The 22,443-nt window shown below is 39.2% G+C and overlaps 1 protein-coding gene across 1 annotated transcript in view; it reads left to right on the forward strand.

Moving 5' to 3' along the window:
- The window catches only part of PCSK9 (proprotein convertase subtilisin/kexin type 9), a 243,288-nt gene that overhangs the window by 9,509 nt on the left and 211,336 nt on the right, over positions 1-22,443 (forward strand). The window contains exon 2 of the mRNA XM_044085507.1: positions 8,750-8,941. Within this exon, the coding sequence (XP_043941442.1) occupies positions 8,750-8,941 (192 nt within the window). The remainder of the gene's footprint in view (positions 1-8,749; positions 8,942-22,443) is intronic.

Raw genomic sequence — 22,443 nt, forward strand, 5'->3', positions numbered from 1 at the left:
ATTACCCACACCCAAAAGTGGGTTATTGCTATTATACAATGACATTATTTAAGAAAAAAATACTTACTTTTCTTAAATAATGGCATTGTATAATGCCTCCTTGCTGCCCTTCCGCAGCTGTCCAGTATTCTGCGGCAGTTCTGATGTACTGCGCATGCATATGGTTACGCAGTACATCAGAGCTGTGTGTGGAAGCAACGGAGAAAGAAAGCTCTCTGTTGCTTTTTAAAAGGTGTCTCGCTATGTTAAAAGAGTTTAACATAGCGAGATATTTTTAAAAAAAGCAACGGAGATCTTCCTTTCTCCATTGCTTTTTTTAAAGCTATCTCGCTATGTTAAATGAGAGTTTAACATAGCGAGACAGCTTTAAAAAAGCAACTGGGAAAGGAAGATCTCAGTTGCTTATTTTTAAGATATCTCGCTATATTAAACTCTTTTTTAACATAGTGAGATAACAGCAACGGAGCTCTTCCGTTCTCCATTGCTGTCCAACACACAAAAAAAAGACATACTAATGGAAAAAGTCTGGGCGACCGGACCATTTTCCATTAGTATAAGTTTGATTTACAACGGGCACGCTGACCAGTCAGGAATATTATTGGAGGGTCATTGTATAAATTAATAGTTAATCACCCTGAGGAATACAATCTTTTTAACAATTATTCCAATCTTATCCTGACTTTTTGTAGTCTTCTCAAAAATACCAGTTTTTCACATTTGCCTATTTTTAGCCTTGTGTGTGTGTGTGTGTGTGTGTGTGTGTGTGTGTGTGTGTGTGTGTGTGTGTGTGTGTGAGTGCATACATCTTCTTAACCATATGTCAAATTTAACTTCACTTTGCTGCTCTAAGGGATAGTGTTTTTTTAGTATATAACAATGTCTTCTACTAATATGTGTTTTTTCTTTCTACTATAAATGTTAATAATAGTGAAACATTTACTTTTTTTTATACATGCCTGAACTGAAAAGGGGCTATTAAGTTCAGTTGAACAATCACTATTAATAGATGAAGTAAATAAATTAATAAAATAAATATATATGTGTACAGTCATGCTGTTAACAAGGTACTGAATGCAGACTGTAACTTGTCTTGTTTGGATCAAAAACTAATACTGCTTAATGAATTTTGCATAAGTTTGAAACTTCATCCCATAATTTCCTGTCAATGCCAACAAGGGAGCTTAATCAAAATGTGACATAGGTTCATAGATTAGTACTAAGCCTAGCCAATTATCCCTTGTGAGACTCAAACCCTGCATCTTGTGCTTGCAAGGCAAGTACCTTAACCATTAGGCTACCCTCCCAACCCAAGAAAGTTTCCAGTAATAGTTCTTGTTTTGTCGTAGTTGGAATGAGAGTTGAACCAGTTAAAAGTGAGAACCATTTCCAGTTTCAGTCCAGGTATAAGCTAATATAGGATCTGTATTGAATAGGTAAGTGTCACTCCATCGGTTATTCAGTGCAGCAAACTCAAAACATCAAAACTCACACTAACATTGGGAAGTGATTAAAACTAGAAAAAAAGCACAAAGTCTTTTTTGCTGGAGGTTAAGCCCGCTGTACCCCTGCTCCCATGTTACTTTAAATATCACAACTCCAAGATTGCACAACGTGGAGAAAAAGTCAAATATCCTTACCCCACTGTCTGCAGTCTCACATGACACACACATGATGCTGTGAACAGCAAGCAGTTTAAGCGCATCAGACATAGGTTCATAGGTAGGTACTAGGCTATCGGCCCAAGGGCCTACATAAGCCTAGCCAACAAGGTTCCCTGGCTTATGCCACCCTAGAAAGTTATTGGGTGTTAAGACAGATTAACTTATAAAACGAATACCAAACACGATGCAGATGGTTGTTTAGGCTGCATACATCCATGTAATGCACTTTAATGTAGTGCAGACAAACAGGGATGAGACCATCTGCATTAAAGTATACCATATGGTTCCATAATAATGTGTGCTGTTGAAGTGTTTTGCAGATTACTTAGCTGAGGTTCACCCACAGTAATCTGGCTGTGAGAGAGACATAGTTTCTTGCTCAGTACATTAATTTCAATGACATGATCTTTGCTGAAAAAAGGTGTTCTTCTTTGATACCTGCATGAGCAGATACTTTTTGGGTCTGTCCTGTAGAATCTAATTGATAGCAGTCTCTCTATTCAAGGGTGATCCTCACTGGGGGGGTTCATGACGGATTTTGGGATTAGTCAGAAATCCATTTCTAGAGTCAAGAGATCTGTCCGGAGAAACTGAGGTTGCTTCTATGTAGAAAGATTGCCAGAGATTTGAAGTCTCTTTCCTTTTCATATTTTTTTGCTCTCTTTTCAGTTCTTCATGCAAAACATTTCTGTTTTAAACCACCGCTTGAAAGATCCTGTGTCAGTACTTTGTTGAAATGATGACTAGCTTCTCCTGCATCAAGGAGTCTGTACCAGCTTTTTTGAGCTACTCCAGACTGTCTTATCCTAACATTTCTAGTTTTTATCACACAATGTCTCACTATGAAAGAGATTAGGGAATGTCTTGCTTTGGGAGTCAAAAATCAGATCTGCAAATACAGTAAACTGTCCCAACAGAACTGATGTGCTTTGAACATTGCCTCAGTGATGATGCGATTGGCCTCAGTGATCCATTGAACATATGTATACAGTGAATGTATGCTACACAGACAGCAAGGGAATGCATCTGTGTAACATTCCCATACCTGAACTGTCAAAATGGAGTAATGGTTGTGTTTAGGAGCATCATGTGTAGCACCAGTGCCACTGTCTCCTTTTATATTTACATCATCACCATGCAACGGTAAAGATGCAGATGTAGTGGTGTAGTAGGCCCCTTAAGATTACTAGATGTATTTCTTTGCACAAGGAACATACAGTATGTAAATGGGAAATTAAGAGATTCAGACCCAGAATTTATATGTGGGCAAGTAGTGGTGGCTTGATCATTGAATTCACCATCCAGTTTTCAAACACAAGTCCATTCACTTCTAGTGGAAATCCAGCCAATTGTTAAACTATTCCCAGAAATGATATTTATTTATGCTTTATTGACTAGTATTAAAATTAGATGATAAAGTAACCCAGGGCCCATTTTTTGAGTCTTAGGTAGTCAAGATTCAGGTAATGTATTCTGCTGCACATTGAGGACTACTTACTATATGAAAGCATGTTCCGTCTCACACTATTGCATTGTTTCAGAGGGGATCAGTTATGAGCATGAAATTGTTGTAATGCTTCTTATCACTTTCTTTTGAAGTTCTCAGCTTTGTGTGTGAATTAGCTTTGGGGGCCCTGGTAAATGTCAAGTTGTGGCCTCCCTGGACACTTCCTAACTATCACCCTGTCACTCCCACCCCTCCTAAGCAACCTTTTAGGTCATCTTGCAGAATTTTAGAGGTAGTATGCATAGACTAAACTGCAGCTAGAATGATGTTACATTTTGAGAGGCCTGTGAACCATACTGTTAGCCCATCTCACAAAGAGACATTCACAGTTACTAGAATTTAGCTACAACAATGACACATTGCAACAAATTTATGTACAGGGCTGGACTTAGGATAAATGGTGCCCTAAGCATTGCCTAGTGTCTCACCCCACCCATACACAAGCATCCTCCAGGATTTCCATCTGAACCCCCCCACCCAAACACACACAGACTTCTTGGGCTGTCCACAACATGCACATTACTTTTCTCACATTTTGCCTTATTCTTCAGCTTTTTCAAGAAGCCATAATTTTCTGTGTGTTCTGATATGCATTTTTAGGTTTTTTTTATTTTTTACATAATCTTTTCATCCAGTGATGGATTGAACAGAAACTGTGATTAAGGAAATAAATTCAGTGTTGCTATTCAACTTTTCTTGCATCCATTCAGCACAATTCCCTGAAAGAGGAAACCATCCCTGAAGATCAGAAGCATCAGTTCTTATTAAAATCAGCATCACCTCTTCCAAAAGTCCAACGTAAACTCTGAGATTGGTCACTCTGGGGCTGCTGATCTCTAGCACTTACCTTGTTCCTGTTCATTCACTGATTATAAACTTTATCGTAACAGGGTCAGATCACAAGCCTGTTTTTGATGAAGAGCATAATCAGAAAATGAATAATATTTTTTCTCCAACCAGCAGCAGCTTTTATGAGGCCCCCACACAGTCAAGGATGATTACAGGGGCCCACTGCAATCACAGGTATTGCAGGAGTATAAAGCTGGCAATGATGTTAGTTTCACTGGAGAGAGAGAATGCCCACCAGCAGGATTTAACTAAATCAGGGCACTATGTCAGTTATAATTCATTTAATAAATTGTGAAGTCTTTTACTCAACAAAACACTGTTACTATAACCAGATATATCTTTGAATTTTAAAGGAGATATATAAATAGGACTTATTATTACCCACCTGGTTTATAATGACACAAGATTGCCATATTAGCATTTGTTGGTTTGACAAACTTGTTACAAAATATCAAAATAACATAACTTGCTGTGGTTGCCCCTCCCCCCAACACCAGGAGGCCCTCAGCAACTGCAGGGTTTGCTCGTACCTAAAGCCAGCCATGCATGAGTTAGTGCAGTAGTATAAAATGTGTCCACCTGTGCCCTTAGCCCAAATACAGATATTTCCATTTATGTTTATAGCCAGTGGGGAACACTTTACTAGTTGTAAAAGTTTGCAGTTTAAAAATATACTTTGTCACATTAAATGCTGGCTTGTACTGTTAATAGAATGCAGCAGTGTGACAGAAAGGAGAAAAAGGTGTGGACATTTTAACATGATACAGCATGTAAGATGTTCTATAGAAATGAATTTAGCAATATAAACAGCACATGACATGTAATATTGCTAAGTTCTATAGAAATGAATTTAGCAATATTACATGTCATGTGCTGCTTACCGCGGTGGTGGTGCTGCGGTAGCATTGTCGCCTCACAGTAAGATGCTGTCCGGTTCGATTCTCAGCTAGAGCGTCTACTGCGTGGAGACATTCGTGAATGGGTGTACCTTCATTGAAGGTTGTGCATCAGGCATGGCAAGCCGGTACGTAAAAATCAACTGCCAATCATTAGTGGACCGGAGTTCCGCTGTGGCGAACCCTAACCGGGAAAAGCCGAAAGACACAACCAAACATGTCATGTGCTGCTTGAGTTTCCCATGATCAAGTTCAAATCCAGTACTAAACCCCTCTCAAAATTGGCAACATTAAACAATGAATAAAAATTATACTGAAGTAAAATACAAATAAAACAGTTTACCAGTGAAATGAAATTATGCCCAGTTTAGGGTTACCACCTGTCCCACTTTGTAAGGGACAGTCCCTCTTTGGGCAGTTGTGTCCTGACCAAACATATTAAAAATGGCAAATGTCCTGAGATTGTAGGACATAATTGGATCCCATATGTAATGTAATAGTTGCATAAAATAGTTATTTCTGTATCTAAAATACCTACATGTTACAAGAAACAGGATAAGCAACTAATCTGCTACAAGAATAAGCTTATATTTAGACAAAAAAGGAAAGTTCTATCCTTTGTACTGACCGTGGGTTTGTGTCGGCCTGTAAAATCTGATGTGTCCCGAAAATGTCCCACTATGGCCATTTGAAAAGGTGGCAACCCTAGCCCAGTTAAAGTTTTCACTTGTATCTGTATTATAATTGCACAAATAAGTGCTGTGGTATGTTATCAAACTACATGCAGATGTAATCACATAGCACAGCTATTATTGTTTAGACTATACCAGGATGAGTCAGTCAAACTGTACAGCACTTACTTGTCAGATATTGGCTTAGAGCTTTAATTATTTTCTTCAGTTATAACCTTGTTTTACCTAAATTTACTAATTGTCTTCATTACTTAGACCTCTTTAAAAGTATAACATCTTTAAATAAGCAACTAAACATTTATAGCAATTCATATCACTAAATATCAGGGCTGTAACATATGACGACACCCTTTTCTTGTCCTGTGCTATGTATGATATTTGAAAGCCAGTTGTGCACTGTAACTTGTAGCATACCTTTCAACTGTCCAGATTTTTGACTCATGTTTTTGGTCTATTCTTCAGAAAATGTGTAGTATCCTGGCAAATTAAAGTCTGAAGTCACTAAATAACAATGAGCATCATTTACGCAAGGAAGTAGTGGGGGATTAGGTGAGAGTGGAAGCTGTGGAAAACAAACTGAAACTGGAGGGAGGAGGAGTGAGGAGGGAATTAAAAAAAAACTCCATATTGACAGTAGTAGAAGAGGTGCAGTTATAGAAGCTGCATCGAATACTTTGGCCAAAAAGGTAAAATATGATGAACCTGTCATTTGTTCAACATCATATCGAACATAATAGGAAGGAAGATTACAGTTTCATTAGTAAAAAGTTGTCTGTCAAAGAGTAAAGGGTCTATAGCACAGGAGGAAGCCTGCCATAAGTTTGTAGAATGTAAATATGGTGTTATATGGGTTGCCGGAAGAAAGACTATTGGATTTAAAACATGCATCATTCAGCTGTGTTTTTGTATGTAAACTCATGTATGGCGTTTGGGTACTAAAAGATTGTAAACTGCACTGGGTGGATGGGAAGGATATTTTTTTAATTTTTATGTTGGCAGTTAAGGGGGAACAAACTTGTCAGCTATTCTGAGAATGTATTGCAGGTTTGTTTTAAATCCATACTTGTGGAGTGGAGCATGTATGGCTTGGCTGCACAGTTTGTCTATCCTAAGGGAACTGGGCAGTTGTAGTACAGGATGGAGTTTGCAAGAAGATTGATACATGGTTGGGATGGACTACACTGAGTGGAAGAGGAGAATTACTTTTTTGTGTGTTGCATTTATGGGATTATGTAATGTTCAGCTTTACTGAAAAAAAATTGTGTGTGTGTGTGTGTGTGTGTGTGTGTGTGTGTGTGTGTGTGTGTGTGTATTTTATTTTAAAACGTTGGGTGAAGTCTGGACTTTGGTTGTATGGCATAGAGGGATAAATCTATGGCTATGGCTCACTTGACCCAAGTTTGAGTAGGCAATCTGTCGCCATGGGAGCCAGGTAACTGGCTGGTACCAGCTAACCTATCCTGGGGACAAGAAGTAGTTACTGTCTGATACACTCACTACTGATGGGATGAGGCTTGTGGGTGAAGGAAGGCAGCAAAGACAGGGAACATGTGCTTGCTGCTATCAAGCCATTGGTGATAAGCTTCACTGAGTGTATGGATAGGAACACACACATGCAAAGGGAAGGCACAATAGACCCTCCTCTGGAGATGCAAGTATGCACATCAACTGCCCAAAGGTGGAATTAAAGCTAAATAGAAACACCCTTGCCTGCATCTGTAATGATGTAGTCACTGTCAAGGGGGTTCTGTGTATTTCCTCAGGATGGGGACAGTTAACATCTGATCTGAAAATACAGACAGACACAGGCACTAACTCCTTCATGGCTACATGGATGATGCCCCCCTGTAGCTGGTTTTAGCCTTTAGATGTCTGTTTATGTTTAATTTATTTGCTGATTGTTGTACCAAGGATCTCCTTTATTTGGCGGTTATGTGAGATATGTCAGTGCTGTTATGTGGAGAACACTACTCACTGTCTTAAAGATCGCATTAGAGAGCGTGTCTATTGTATTAATAGAAGTGACACTAGAAATGCATTATGTAAACATGTAATTATTGCAGGCAGTGCACATACATCTACGGTTTTGGTCCTTGAGTTGTATAATACTAATATAAGGGGAGGTGATACAAAAACTTGTACAAAGTGAGTGGAAATTAAATGGATAATGTTGCTGCAAGCTACTAGAGGTAGAGGATTAAATGAGTATACCCCTTAAGACCTATATTAAAGTCATGTGGTTTGAGACATTGATTTTAGAGTATTTAAATGTGTTTTTTTTTTTGTTTTATTGGATCTGATAAAGCACACAGAGTGCATGGGAAAGTGCACATATTTTATTATATTTTTGCACAACATTTTGTTCATTATCTGCTCCTATTTGAACCAGGTTATTTGTTCCTGTTTGGTTTTGTGCTTCATTAAGAATATTGTTGAAGGTTTCTATGACATCTGCTAGACTCAGCTGTACACTACAAAGGGAGTTACTTTCGTGTTTAGTGGTTGCGTAACTTATGGAAAATATTTCATTCAGATCTTAGAAACACTTGGATGATCAATAGCAAGAGACCAAAAATAATTGTAAAATCCATCAGATAACACTATATGCTCATTTATGTTTTTTAAAGATGACCTGTGTGTTTAAGAAATGATGCTTGTAAATAATGTAATATGTGATGAGGTGATGCTCCAGGTCTTAATCCTGAGTGCCTGCTGACATACTAACTGTATAAAATCACTAGCAATCTGAAAATGATGAACAGGCAAGTGTATGTCATCTCTGTATTGCTGTCATTGTTTGAGTGATGTTTTAAAGATTCTACATCACATATCAATATATAACAGGGACATTTTTACTTCCTTTTAGATTGGGTCAGAATGAGTGATGATTGAGTTGGAGGACTGCAAGTTTTCATGTTCAGCTTTACATATGTGATTAAAGCAGACAGCACTGAAAATATTTCTATAAGGCTCCTGAGAATGTGTTTCAAAGCTGAGACTATCAGTTACAACTAACTGCTTAATTAGCATGGTGTCATGCCGAATGGCTTACTTATCAATGGCTAGATACAGAATATGAATTACATAGTTGTTTAAAAAGGTATTGTCTGTTTTTTAAGTTTTATTTTTGATTTTTGTCTGCAGGATGCTTGGCGTTTCCCAGGTCAGTATGTAGTAGTACTGAAACCAAACACTGACAAATCACATACTCAGAGGACAATCCGTAGACTACAGGCTAAAGCAGCAAAGCATGGCTACTTGACTGATGTTATTCACATTTTCCATGCTGCCTTTCAAGGCTTTGCCATCAAGATGAGTAGCGATGTGTTAGACTTGGTAAGTTGTGTGAAGTGTCATTGCCTCAAGTCGTTTTCACCATGCTGTACTTTTAACTTCTGCTTAAGTTATAGTAATCCAGAAAAAAAGAAGGTTTGTAAACGTTGGCTTCAGTTTTAAGTAACACCAAGATCTAAGATGAGAAAGTCTATCCGTGACAAGTAGGATTGAAACTGCAGGCCGTCAATCAGCTTCATGTCTAAGTCTTTCCCAGCTCTTGTTCTTTGCCCTTAATGCCCCACCAGCTAGCTTCCTCTCCAGATCTCCTTTGTCACTCACTTGGCAAGCAAGCATCAGAGTAAAAAGGCTCCAGGCCATGTTATTTTATAAAAGATATTTTCTGAGGGACAAAACAAATCCTGTTTTTTGAAGTCATTGCTGTGCATTTAGATTGCTTAGACTATTGTTTGTCATCCAATCACCTATCCAGGTCAGACTGTTCTATTTTTTTTTTTAGACTCCTTTACTTCTCCCTCCTCTAAGCTTCAGTATTCTTGGCTGCACTTGGGCACTTGTACTGTTTGCTGCGTTACTGTTGCCTTTCTACCTCTCTCTTTGTTGCTATTCATTTTGCTGTTAGACATGTAAAAAATTTATTCGGTGGACTTCAGTTGTCTTGGATTGCAAGGAGCAGTGGTATTTCCTGGCTCCCTATAACTGCAGTGCACTAATGAAATCTGAAAATTTGCCTGTCATTCTGAAATTATATTGGTAAACTATAGGTGTTTGGTCTGAAGTGGGTGCTCTGGATGAATTTAGAGCTCTCTTCCTTATGCAGGTACTGCTTTATTTAAAAACATCTTGTGACACTGAAACTTTATATAGTTTATCAACCCTGTAATGGATTTATGGTTACACCACAGTGTATCCGTAAGGCTGCAAGCATTAAAATTTATGGATGCATCCACATGTTATTCATAGGATGACATCACTGAATGATTCAGCAGATTTATGTGGGCCATGGCTTAAAAACATTTGCAAAGCTGTTTATTAAGTAGCTCCCCACCTATAATAACACTGCTGGGGGGGGTAGAATGGATCATAGCATTTAAGTTACCAGATGCAATGATGCATCTATAAACTTTGTTAAAAACAGAAGTGGTATTTGTGTTAGTAGGATGAGTGATATTTTTTTGATGCAAAGTAAATGTGGAATGTGATTTGCGTGTTTTGTTTTTTTCTGTTCATGTTGTATTAAATTTTGTAAATGTGCTTGCCTTTTTTCATTTTTATTAACTTTGTATGCCATTACTAATTGGTGAGGTGAATTTAGTGAACACATCTGTAAGCAAGGATAAGCAGCTGAATTATGACAGAATTCACCGGTTTGGATCAAAGTTGTGTAATAAGTACAATAATGGTGCCCAGTGTCTGCATTTTTCTCTAGTGATTGTTCAGTTTTGGAGTTGCTATATGGCTGGATTACACATATGAATGATATAGTGATGCGGTTCCCCTTTATAATCTCAAAATACTGAAATCTCGAATTTCAGTATCTCGAAACAATAAAGGCGAATGACTCACAATCCCGAAACCCAAAAGCATGAATCACACAATCAGAAACATACATACACCATATACCACACAACACAAACACCATTCTATCCACACCCCACAAATTATACAACCCTACACTACATGTAAATAGGGGCACAAGCTCCCCTGCACTCCCACCCCCCCCCCCACTTACATATACCAACTCCGAGATCGCACAAACAGAAAAAAAAACAAACTCACTTCCAGACATTCTACAGTCCCTCACACACACACACACACACACACACACACACACACACACACACACACACACACACACACACACACACACACACACACACACACATCACACATACACAAACACCAACACATCCAACACACACTCGTACTTCCACCTCCCTACCCTAACCCACACATACAACTTACAGAAACACACACATACATTCACTCACCTTAAATTCCAGACACCATCCCAGCCAGACACTTCATGTAACGTAGCATAAATGCATAAGCGTGGATTTGAGATATTTGGATTTGCGCTTATGCACTTTGCTATTTTGAAGTTTTGCCTTTATGGTCTCGGGATACTGAAATTCGAGATTTCAGTATTTCGAGATTATAAAGGGGAAACAGTGATAAATAATACATAAAAAAAATTAACTGCCTCTGTACAGAATATTAGATTTGCATTTGAAGTATGGAGCAGGTGATGATGAAGTGGTAAAGTATGGAGGTACCACCAGCTCATTTATGCTTTCTATCAGAACAAGGAGTGCCGTACTGTGATGGTGTGATTTCTAAGTGTGGAATGTTCTGTATCAACCAAATTTCAGATGGAGTCATGTTAGTGAGGTCAAACATAATGTTAGTTATTAGATCACTGTGTGACCAAATCAGGTGCCTCTGACTGCTCATAATCTTCTCTGTCTCCCACTGGCACTGCTGCTTGAGATACTGCTATGGGTCTGGAGTTAGGCATATCCTCTGCGGATGTTGGGTTGTCCTTGTTAGACAAGGGAGGATCACTCTTGTTAGTCTTGGGGAGGAAACTGGTGATGCTTTACTGCAAAGCCTCCCTTCAGTGCGTGATTCCTGGGTAAGATCCCCATCCCTGGGATTGTGTTTTTCTAGGAAGTTAGGCATTTTTCTTCTCCTGTTCCACAGAGGATATATTGGGATGACTGGCTGGGTTTGGCCAAGGTATTCTAAGCCTTTCATTCTTTGAATTCTGACCCCTCCCTGAATGCTAAAAGGAAAATATTTTCTTCTTCAGATTCTGAGTCCCAGTGAATTAGACCAGGATGATTTTTCTCCAGTACCTATGTCACATGAGGGGAAATCAGATTTTGAGAAAACTGTTTCTTCAGATTTATCTCTTGAATAATTATCCTTTTCTTGGAACTTGAGCCAGAATAAAAAACATTGTTTTGGTGGAAACAGAATGAAATTCAAGCATCTCAACAAAAGTAGTATAACTTACTACAGCTAGATTTGCCTCAGTCTGCAGCTGCTTCTCAAGTTTTGCCAGCTTTTGATGATGTGTTTTTGTCGACCTCTTGCACTTAAAAATGTCTTGTAGATTATATAAGGTTCCCAGATTTACAAATATATATCTTTGCTGATCCCAAAAATCAGGTCCTGCTATTACTTCTTTGGTAAAGCCATTTGTGACCAACCATGTTGTGAATGCTAACCCTATACCCACTGTCAAGGATGGAAGAGCTTCTGATAGATTTTGGAAAAAAGGTATACTCATCTTCAACTTTCAATTTCATAATTCCAAATTATCAGGCTTATATGACTAAATTTATGCTTGCTTGATACTTTGGAGAATATGAGAAGGTTAACTGCCACCTTCCCTCATTAGACATTAAGGCTTCTCTGAATTCTTTAATTACTTCTGTTTCTCAAGTAACCAAACACTCTTTAAAGTGTGCTTATGACTCTGTTGATGCTGTATCCAGAACAGCTGCTCCTGGACTAGTAATGAAAAAAAATTTGCTTATGTTTGCAACATTTACCAAAAAATGTCAAAGTTGAGATATTGAATGCTCCCTTGGGTTGATGGTGTTCCATCTGGACCTTCCCCTGCTGAGATCCTCAAAAGATTTGATGAAAGAGAGAAATCAATTCAGAGGCTGGCTGAGATATTTCAACCCTCCTTGTCAAAAATTAACAAGAACTTTCCTTCCACTTCAAGATCCTTTATAGGAAACAGAATAAAGAGACTCAGCAGGGTTCAGACAAGTAGTATTTCAAAAAACAATAGTAGGAAGGATCAAAGAAAAAAGAATGAGCCACTCAAAACCAAGGTGTGTCCAAAAAAGCAGAATTGCTGTTTGCCCTTTCGGTTACTTTCTTCTTCCCATCCTGGCAACAAAATAAATCATTCTCTAAGTTTAGGTCTTTATTTACCTCAGTGCAAGAAATAACCACAGGCAAATGGATCTTGAGAATAATTCCAAAGGGTGCAATTGGCAGTGGGAGTCCTGTCTTCATTTTCAGGAGAGTCCCCCCATCCGTCAAACCAGGCTTCTGTGTTTCTTTCAGTCCTGGGACATATGCTAATTCTAGAGGTCCTGGAACCTTAGAACAGTCAGGGAAAGGATTTTATTCAAGAATCTGGCTGGAGTCAAAGAAGTATATACGTTTACATGAAAATCAGTTCTAGATCTCTGTTTTCTAAATCTTAAGCAAAGCCAAGTAAGGTAGACTGTGGAGAGTGGGGTAAAGAGCTTCTGGTGAGAGGAGGAAAAATGGAGCTAGGAGGAGTCCTCCCTGGAGGAAGCCTTGAAAAAGGCTCTACAGAGCGGGAACCGCAGTACAGCCTTGAAAAAGGCTCCTAAGGGGTGTTCCCTGTAGTGGCCTTGGGGAGGGCTGTAGATAATCAAACCGTAGTAGCCTTGAGTAAGGCTGTGGATAATCCAACCATAGTAGCCTTGAGAAAGGCTGTGTGACCTTTTGTATAGCCTTCAATAAGGCTCCCAGCTGGTGTGCTCCCTGCTAGGGAGTCTGGTAGCCTTCAAAAAGGCTGTGGTGAGCCTTAACAATGGCCTAGTAGAGCCTTTAAAAAGGCTGTGGTGATGGGTCCTGTATGTCTGACTCAACCTATAAAGCCTTGAAAAAGGCTCCACACAGTGGTGTGCCCCTGAGTGTGGTCAGGCCTAGGCTTCCCTCCGGAGGTCTGCTTTCCCGGTGGCTCAGTCCAGTGTCTGGGAGATGGTTGGAGGTAGTAGCCAGCGGTCAGGGCAAAATCTCAGTGAGGGCACTCGGGGAAAAATGTGTGCCCAGGCTCCTGTCGGTGGTAGGCTCGTCCATGGAGAACAAAGTGGTAAGAAGCTAAAACCTAAAAGCAGCAAAAGGCAAACAAGTACAATAGGAACATGTAAAACAAAAGACAGACTCGATCCTCAGCGAAACAGGTTGTTTATTGCCATCAAAGCATAGTTTCTGTACAGACAAGCCTACCACCAATGTGGCCTTTCGTGCTTATAAGCTTTCGCTCTTTAGGGGTTGATCATTATATGTTAGAAGAAAAGCCTCTTCAAACATATAATATAGACCCTATTGTTTTGAGGGCTTTCAATAAAACAAAACATTTTGTAAGTTGTGACATAGGCTGAAATGGATATGACAAGAAGCAAGTAACACAAAGGTTGGAGCTGGACACTTAACAAAAATGCTGTTACACATAAAAGGTGGGAATAATGGTATGTATTTATATTCCACCTAAAACTGCGATAATGGAGCTTAAGAAAATTCTTGGAGAAGTAATCATCTTTCAGCAAGGAATATTAGTTATAGGTGGCAACCTGAATTTTGATTTTCAGCAGTGAAGATGTGTCTGGGGGGTGGAAACTATAACAAAGGAGAGTAGATTTTTGAAGAAATCTATGAAAATATTTGGCATGGAAGATGTGAATTCAGTACTAGGAATTTGGAGTGAATTTACATATTATTCTCCAAGATACAAAAACTGGGCTAAGCTAGAGATAATTTACATTTCACAAGAACATATGCATTTAATTCAAAGTCCTGGTATGCACCCAATAAGTATTTCAAATCATATGCCAATAATAACTAAAATAAAAACACCCAGTAATGAAATAAAAATGAGACACTGGTGCTTTCCCATCTAGCTGTTGAAAAGAGAAGAATGGATAGCAGAAATCATTCAGGAGCTATCAGAAAATATAGACATTTCTTCCAAAATATAGATAGGGAGTGGGATAAAATTAAGGTGGAGTTTAAAACTAGGGTAGAAGTAAAAGAAAGGGAGATATGGTTAAGAAGTAACGAGAATTATTTAGAAGGGCTGACAAATGTTAAAAGAATTGCAAAATTGGTGGAATCTCACAGAACAAGGAGAGGATCAACTGCAGAATGCCAAACAGAACTAAGGGATTACCTCTATAATATACATGAGTTTAGAAAGACTGCTGTTAAGCAACTGTTTTTTTGATAATAACTCTGGAGCACAAAAAACTTTTAGCACGATGACTCAGGCAACAGAAAGCAGAAAGGGCTGTCGCCAACCTTAGGGATCCTACAACAAGGAGGATAACAAGAGACCTTGTGGAAGTATTAGAAATATTTTGGAAATTCTATGAAAGTCTGTATAAAGCAGAGAAATATGTAAATCAAGAAACGGTACAAATGGAAATGTTTATGGAAGAATTAAATGCCAAGGTTAGAGGTAGATGAGGTTCAATTACTAACAGGATAGGCGGAGACAAGATAATAATGATGATGTATGAACAATCTACATGAAAGTCTCCAGGAAGAGATGGTATTCTCATGGAAGTTTGGAAGCTAGGAAGGAAAAAAAATGATAAAGATATGGAAGGTTTTGTTTGACAGTATTTTAAATGGAGAAGAAGTACCAACATCATGGAAGAAAGCAGTGGTAGCTGTAATACCTAAAGAGGGTAAAGATCCATCTGAACCAGGTTCATACAGGCTCATTTCAATACTAAACCATGATTATAAAGTGTTTATGTCTATAATGGCTAAAAGAATTGTGACAGTGATGCCAAAATTGATAGATGTGGATCATTGTGGTTTTGTGGAGGGGAGGCAAATATTTGACTACATTAACAGAACACTAATAGGTTCATAGGTTCATAGGTTCGTACTAGGCTATCTGCCCAAGGGCATTTATAAGCCTAGCCCATAGTTATTTTGCTTTCGCCACCTTTTAGTTGAATATAAAACTGCCTATTATTTTGCTGTGTGCTCCTGTCAGAAGCAGTGACACTAAATCCCTCCTGGGTATATCTATATCCTCCCCATCCCATCAAGATTCCTCTTGAACTCTTGAACAAGGGCAGCCAGCCTCCTCATGTACCATGTATTTTGTTCCACAGCATAGGAGTCTCTGTCTCTGGGTGATGAATCTGTTCTATTAGCACCGTCTCAATTAATAACCGTCTCAAGCCCTGTCCGCCCTTGTGGATCTGATCTTTGGGATCTTTTTTACTTGATATCATTCATATTCATCAAAAAATATATATATGTATATGTCAGGCACAGGTCTCCTCTGAGCAGAGAACGAAGGAGAAATAGAGCTGGAGAGCTGAGTTCAGCAAATTGACACATATTGAGACCCTTTTTGAGACCCTTTATCCTTTTGGTGAGGAACTTTTGGGGCCTTGTCCAGCTGCTGCAGATGTCGGGGGATACATTCGAATCATGGGTCTAATAAATGATGAGTCTAATAGGGAGATGACCTGCCTGATGAGGTGAATGATCCTTATGAGGTGGGTGAACTCCTTCATGATCAGGACTACTTTAGCAAGGTTTTCACTAACGCGAGTTAGAGGCAACAAGAGTGTCAAGATCCCTGATGACTTCTTCTGTGCTCAGTGGATTGCCACCTCTATGGTAGCTAGGCAGGATTGCCACTATATATATATTTAGGGGGGGTACCCGTGTTTTTCCCGGGGATATAACTTTTGCATTTTTGGCATATCTTTTTTAGGCCATAGCTGTGGCACCAGTTATCCGGATCTCTGTGCCCTTCTTGTGAATATGTGTGTTGTCATCATCTTTTCAACTATAAGTGTCATCAGTCTTCAAACTTTGTCAACCATAACCTTCCCTGTTCAGAAAGTAGCTAGCCAAAGACTAGTGGAAGTAGACACCACTTGATGGGACACCACAGGCACTTGACACAGCAGGCTCTAAAGGACTGACATGGCTCAGTCACTTCATACCCTGTCCCACTGTGTGAGTGATGTTTGCAGCTTGCTCTTACCCATCCACCTTTGGATTTACATTCAAACCTTCTGATGAGTATTTCGATGGCCCCTGAGTGGTAAGAGGGTGTAGCTGTCACCCTCATCAATTGCCAGGTGCGCCTTGGAGGCTGTATGGACTGCCTTTCCTCATCTGACCTTGGTGACAAAAAAGTCAAAAGTTGACCAAGTTTAGGCATGAGATCTATGTCTTTATTTATAGGTTCCATTTTCCAAGTTCCCAATGGCTTTTCTTCTGGCTTTATTATGAAATCTATTATGATCAGTGGCATGAAGGTCGCAGCTAAGGCTTGTGAGTGAGGACCACAGTCGGGTGGAGGCGAATTGATTGGAGGAAGTGGGACCACAGTCAGCCGCTTTGGTCGCTTTTGCGTCAGACTAATTGGAGTAAATAATCACAATGGAGAGGCCGGAACGTCGGGAGGTCCCATTCCCCATGCGGGTTGTGTTCCTCATTTGTTCTCACCTGGCACATGGATCGGTGATTTTTGCTTTGGGACTGGTATGTTGGAGTTTGCTTTTCAGGAGTGTTGGGGACCTGGGTGTGGGGAGCCCTTAACCCTCACTGGTTTTTATATCTCTCCTTTCACACATCATTTGAACTAGTATGTAGGTTTTATCTAATTGCGTATGGAATTTTCTCACGATAATTTCCATCATTTTCTTTGAGTCCTGAGATTTTCTCTCAAAATTTCCTAGGTTTCTAAAAAAGAGAGCTTTTAGATTTTTTCTGTCTATTTGAGGCCTATTTAGATTTTTTCAAGGTTTTTTGCTTTTTAGAGCCGGAATTTTACTTAACTCTTAGTTTTTGCCATTTATCTTAAAGGAATTTTCCTTTTGTTGTACAAAGTACTTTCCTTTTGTTTTTGTTTGGACTTTCCTCCCTTTCCTTTGGGTGAGCTTTGGGCTTTTTTGTTTGTGACTGGACTGGACGTTTTGTGGTTGATTTTAAGAACACTTCAGTTTTGGGATTGCTCAGGATTAGCAAGAGTGAAGTGCTTAAGAGAATTGGTAGAAGTGGTTTTTAAGTGCTCAGGGGTTTTGATAATGTTTTGAGTGTGAATTCGGGGGCTTATTATTTTTCATTACCAGTTAGAAGTCTTGCGGGTAAAGTGAGGGGTTGATCCTGATGATGAGTTTACTACATCCTGTGTTGAAGGGGTGACTGTGTCAGCGGATGGTTTTGTTGACCCTGATTCTCCTTATGAACTCCAAGACCTTTGGTGTTATGAATTTGGTGACCATGTTTTCCCAGGATGATGAGATTAGGGTAGTGACCTCTTTTATAGATGGTGGTTTTGAGATTGTTAGTATGCTGGCATGTTTGTTTACATGGCCTATGGAGGAGTTTGAGTCCTGGGAGGCATTTGGGCTTGGTGTGAGTGTTCCCAGTGGGTATTAGGAGTGGTTAAGTTCACCTGGGTTGCAGTCCGGTGTTTTGGATGGTGCAGAGCATGTTTGCCTTTTCCAGGGCGGCCATGAACTGGAAAACCTTTGGTGGAGGTGTTCTGTAACATGCTGACCTCCCCACCTTGTTGTCTTGCCTATAGTTAGGGCACCTGGATGGTCTCGTGAGCATCGAAACGTGCTTGTGGGACCCATAGGTGTGGGTGTCCTTTCTTTTTGTGTTTGCTCGCTAACCCCAGTGTTTATGTTCTGTTGGGGCGCAAGGCACAGAGGAGTGAAACCAATCTTGAGATTGAGCAGCCTCAGGGGCAGACCAGGTTTGGGTCACAGCACAAGGCATGCTACTTCATTATGCACCTTTTTGTTTTGAGCTGGGCGGGCAATCTAGAGATTGAGCCAATAAATGGAAGCCAGCATCTGTAGGCACGGGGTATTTTTTGCAGATGGCCATTGGGCCCAGGGTGGTGAGGCCTCATGCTCAAGGCACTCAGGGCTTGGCCGGGCAGCACGCCCAATATCACTAGATCTGAATCCCTTTGCGTCACTGCAGACTGTGTGTCATATACAATGAAGGTAGCATGTCATCTTGTCAGCTCATTTCATTTATCCCAACTGAATTGGGCTAGAATTTAAGCAGGTGATTGTGCGGACTCATCAGTGTAATAATCAGAGGGCATCATTAATTAGTCTTTTGAGGATGTTTTTAACCATCTCAGGGTGGAGACTTCAGCGTACTGTGTCAGATGAGTTGTTGTACCCTTGTGGCCCGGACCTGAGTGCTTGATCTCTTTGTGTCACCTGCGCTCTCTCGAGTTGACTGAGTGCCGCCCACCCTGCTGTTGTAGAGACGGAGGCAGACTGTTATGTGGATTCTTGGCCCGACAGGCAACTGCCTTGTTTTGTTGTTTATTTGGTCTGGTGGGTTGTGAGGCTCTTGTTCACACTGATTTTGTTGTTTATGTGCTGTTTGTGTGGTGTATTGAGCTTGCAGTTGCTTGGGTGTCTGCTTTTTTTCAGTGTGCTTGTATTGTTTGTGTGTGGTATTGTGTTTTGATTAGTGTTGTGTCTTTGTGTTCTTTGACTGTGGTAAGATTATGTGTGTAGAGAGAGAAAGTGTGTGTAGAGTGTGTCCAGTCTCCTTGAGAGAGTGCTGTTCCTGAGTTGAGAGAGCTAGCTGGCAGTCTGTGTGTAGTTATTGGACTCTCACAAGAGTAACTTGTTGGTCTGAGAGGAGAGGGCTCAAATGGTGTTTAGGCTAAATAGCATCTCTATGATAGGAGTGATGGGAGTTTAAGGAGACAGGAGAGAGATGTAGATGAGACTTATGTAACAACATCTCAGAGAATTATGAGTTGGTATAAGATGGAAAAGTAGCTGCCTGACAGGAAGGTGTAAGCAACTCGGGTAATAGTGTGAGATGAGACTAGAGAAAGAGTTGGAAACTTGGGATGCAAAGGGCAAGGAAGACAAGGCGTTTTAGTGGGAGATAAAGTAATATGCTATAGGAGAAGCCTGAAATGTTAGAGAATGCTTTATTTCACAAAGGGATGTGCTTAGTTCTAGCAAAAATAAGAGTTTGAAAACTTTCAAATTTGAACTATAAGTTGCTGCTGTTGAACTTTGAGGCTTTAGGTTCCTAACAGAAGCTGCTGATGGGCAAGAACAGTGTAGCGTTACAGGAAAGCAGAATGTCAGAAAATATCATTGTTATTGGTGGGTCTTGATGCAGAGAAAGAACTTGACAGAGTAAGCTGGGACTTTATGAGCAGGGCAATGGAAGCATTTGCATTCCTTGATAAAATTATAAGGCTGATTAGGAAAATACATGAGGGATCAGAGATGAAAATTAAAGTGGGTGGGCTCCTCCCTGATAATTTTTGCTTGAGCAGAAAAACTACATAGGGGTGTCCTCTTTCCCCTGTGTTATTTTCATTATATTTAGACCATTCAATGGGCAAAGATAATTAAGGGACTCAGAAATTCAAGGTTATAATTAGTATGGTACTCAAGAAAAGCTGTCTGTATTTGCAGATGATATTATTTTATACCTGATAAAACCAGAAAAGGACATTTCAGTGCTGTGGAACACTTTGAGACAGTTTCAGATATTTTCAGGATACAGAATTAATGAAGCAAAAGCAAAGGCAATAGCTGTATTTTATGTACCCACACATGTATTGGTTCTGCAATATCCATGATAAATGAAGTACTTAGCAATATTGATTAAAATTATTCTGGTGTGGTAGATAAAGATCTGGGAAGAGACTAAAACAAATGATACAAAAACTGAGAAATTGGAAGCTCTGTTATATGGAATGTATAGTAAGATACAAGCAGTTAAAGTGTTTTAGTCCCTTTAGTCTTATACACAGGTCAGGCATATTTTTATCAAACAGAGAAGAAGTTGTGGATGGCAGTTAATAAAGAGTTGAGGGATTTTATCTGGGAGAGGAAGATGGCAAAAGTCAAGTGGATACGCTGATTCTTCCACTAGAGCAGATTGAGAAGACCTGAGTTGAAGGGGTATTTCAGAGCTACACAGTTAAGGCTCCTATAAATAGCACGAGCAGAAACCTATAACTCATAGTAGAAAGGGATAATGATAAAACATGGGGGAAGCTCAAGAACCAACGAGAGGCTGGGATTTTGGATGCAGATCTTTAAGGAGAATAACAATAATCATACAGAATATTATATTCATAAAGTAACAAGTATTCTAAGAACTAAGCCAACATGGAAATGGAGAAAGGAGATTCTGCCAATAGGGATGACTGCAATTGGGGATACAAACAATAAGCAAGAGGGGGCTGGAATTTATTGGAGAAAACTGGCAAAGGAACCAAGGTATTAGGATAAAATAACTAGAGAGGCAAAGATAACAGAATGGGAAGATGGCAAGAATTTATTTAGACTGCAGGTTAGAGACTGCCTTTCCTATCAAGGATTGATATCAGTGTATAGGCAAAGAAAAAGGAGAGTCCTAAATGAAAGAACAGCACTGGTGGAGTTTTTAGTAGAATCTAGAACAGAAGCTGCTGTTAAAAAGGAATAATTACTACAGTACATAAAATATTGCAGTATAACTGTAAGAATCAATCTGAGCAGGTTAGAAAAGATTGAGAAGAGACATTGGATAAGCATTTCACAAAGAAACAATGAGGGGATATATGTATGTCTCCCAAATATGCCACAAAATCTTTAAGATTTAAGATTTTTGCTTGGAAATGTTTGCATAGGTTAGTAGACTCCAGAGGATATTGTCCTCAGGTAAACAGCAAATGTTGGAGGTGTGATGGGGAAAAAAGAGGAAACTGGGAACATATTTTCTGAGTGTAACGAGTTGGCAGACTTTAAAGATTCCCCGAGGACTATTACTGTATCAGAGATACTGGATGAGTAAATTGGTGTATCTAGGGAAATTATTTTTCTGAGCTGTAATACAGAATTAGAATTGCCTTGCAGACTCTAATTATGGTGGCTGCCAAAAACAAAAAAGCAATTACTAGAAAATGACACGAAAAATATATATGTAAATAAAAAACGCATAAAAACCACAGTGGAGAAAATGGTGTCAAGATATAAAATAAGTCCAAAACAATTAAAAGCAACAAAAGGCATGGCAAGAAGGGCTCAGAAGGAATCAGACTCCAATAAAAGAAAAAATAATTTTGTTAAGGGCAAATAGTGGTTCAGATTTAAATGAGCACATTCCTCTTAAACCAGTTTTGAAGTCTCGTAGACTTCGTATATGAATTGAACTTGATGGCATAATAAGTAGATACGTTTTATATATTAGATATGTATGTATATATATATATATATATATATATATATATATATATATATTTTTTTTTTTATGACGTTTTGTGTTTTAGTAGTAATTATGATTAGTTATACTAGGCTGTACAATGTTTTTATAAATGAAATTGAGTGTTGACGCCTTACTGATGTCATCTGGGAAGCGGGTATCTACGTTATGTCATGATTGGTTTGTTTCTTCAATGATTGTGATTTTTCATTGTTTAGACCTTCCTATTTAAACTTCTTTTGTGTTTGCCTTATTGTTTGATGAAGCATTTAAATACATGAAAGCGCTTACATTTTCATTAAACATTTTTCTTTTATTGGAGTCTGAGTCCTTCTTGCCATGCCTGGTGCTGCTTTTAATCATTTTGGAATTACTAGAAAATGGAAATCAAAGGCTAAACCAGCTGTACTAGAAGTAGTGAGTATAGTAACACAGATAAAACAACTGGAATTGGGATTTTTAGAAAAGAGTAGGAACAAATTGCATAGAAAAAATGGGAATTGTGGGAACAATACATACTGGGAGGAATGAGG

This window comes from Protopterus annectens, chromosome 10.part0 (genome assembly GCF_019279795.1).
Source record: "Protopterus annectens isolate FY-2018-M chromosome 10.part0, PAN1.0, whole genome shotgun sequence".
NCBI classification, from domain to species: Eukaryota; Metazoa; Chordata; order Ceratodontiformes; family Protopteridae; genus Protopterus; species Protopterus annectens.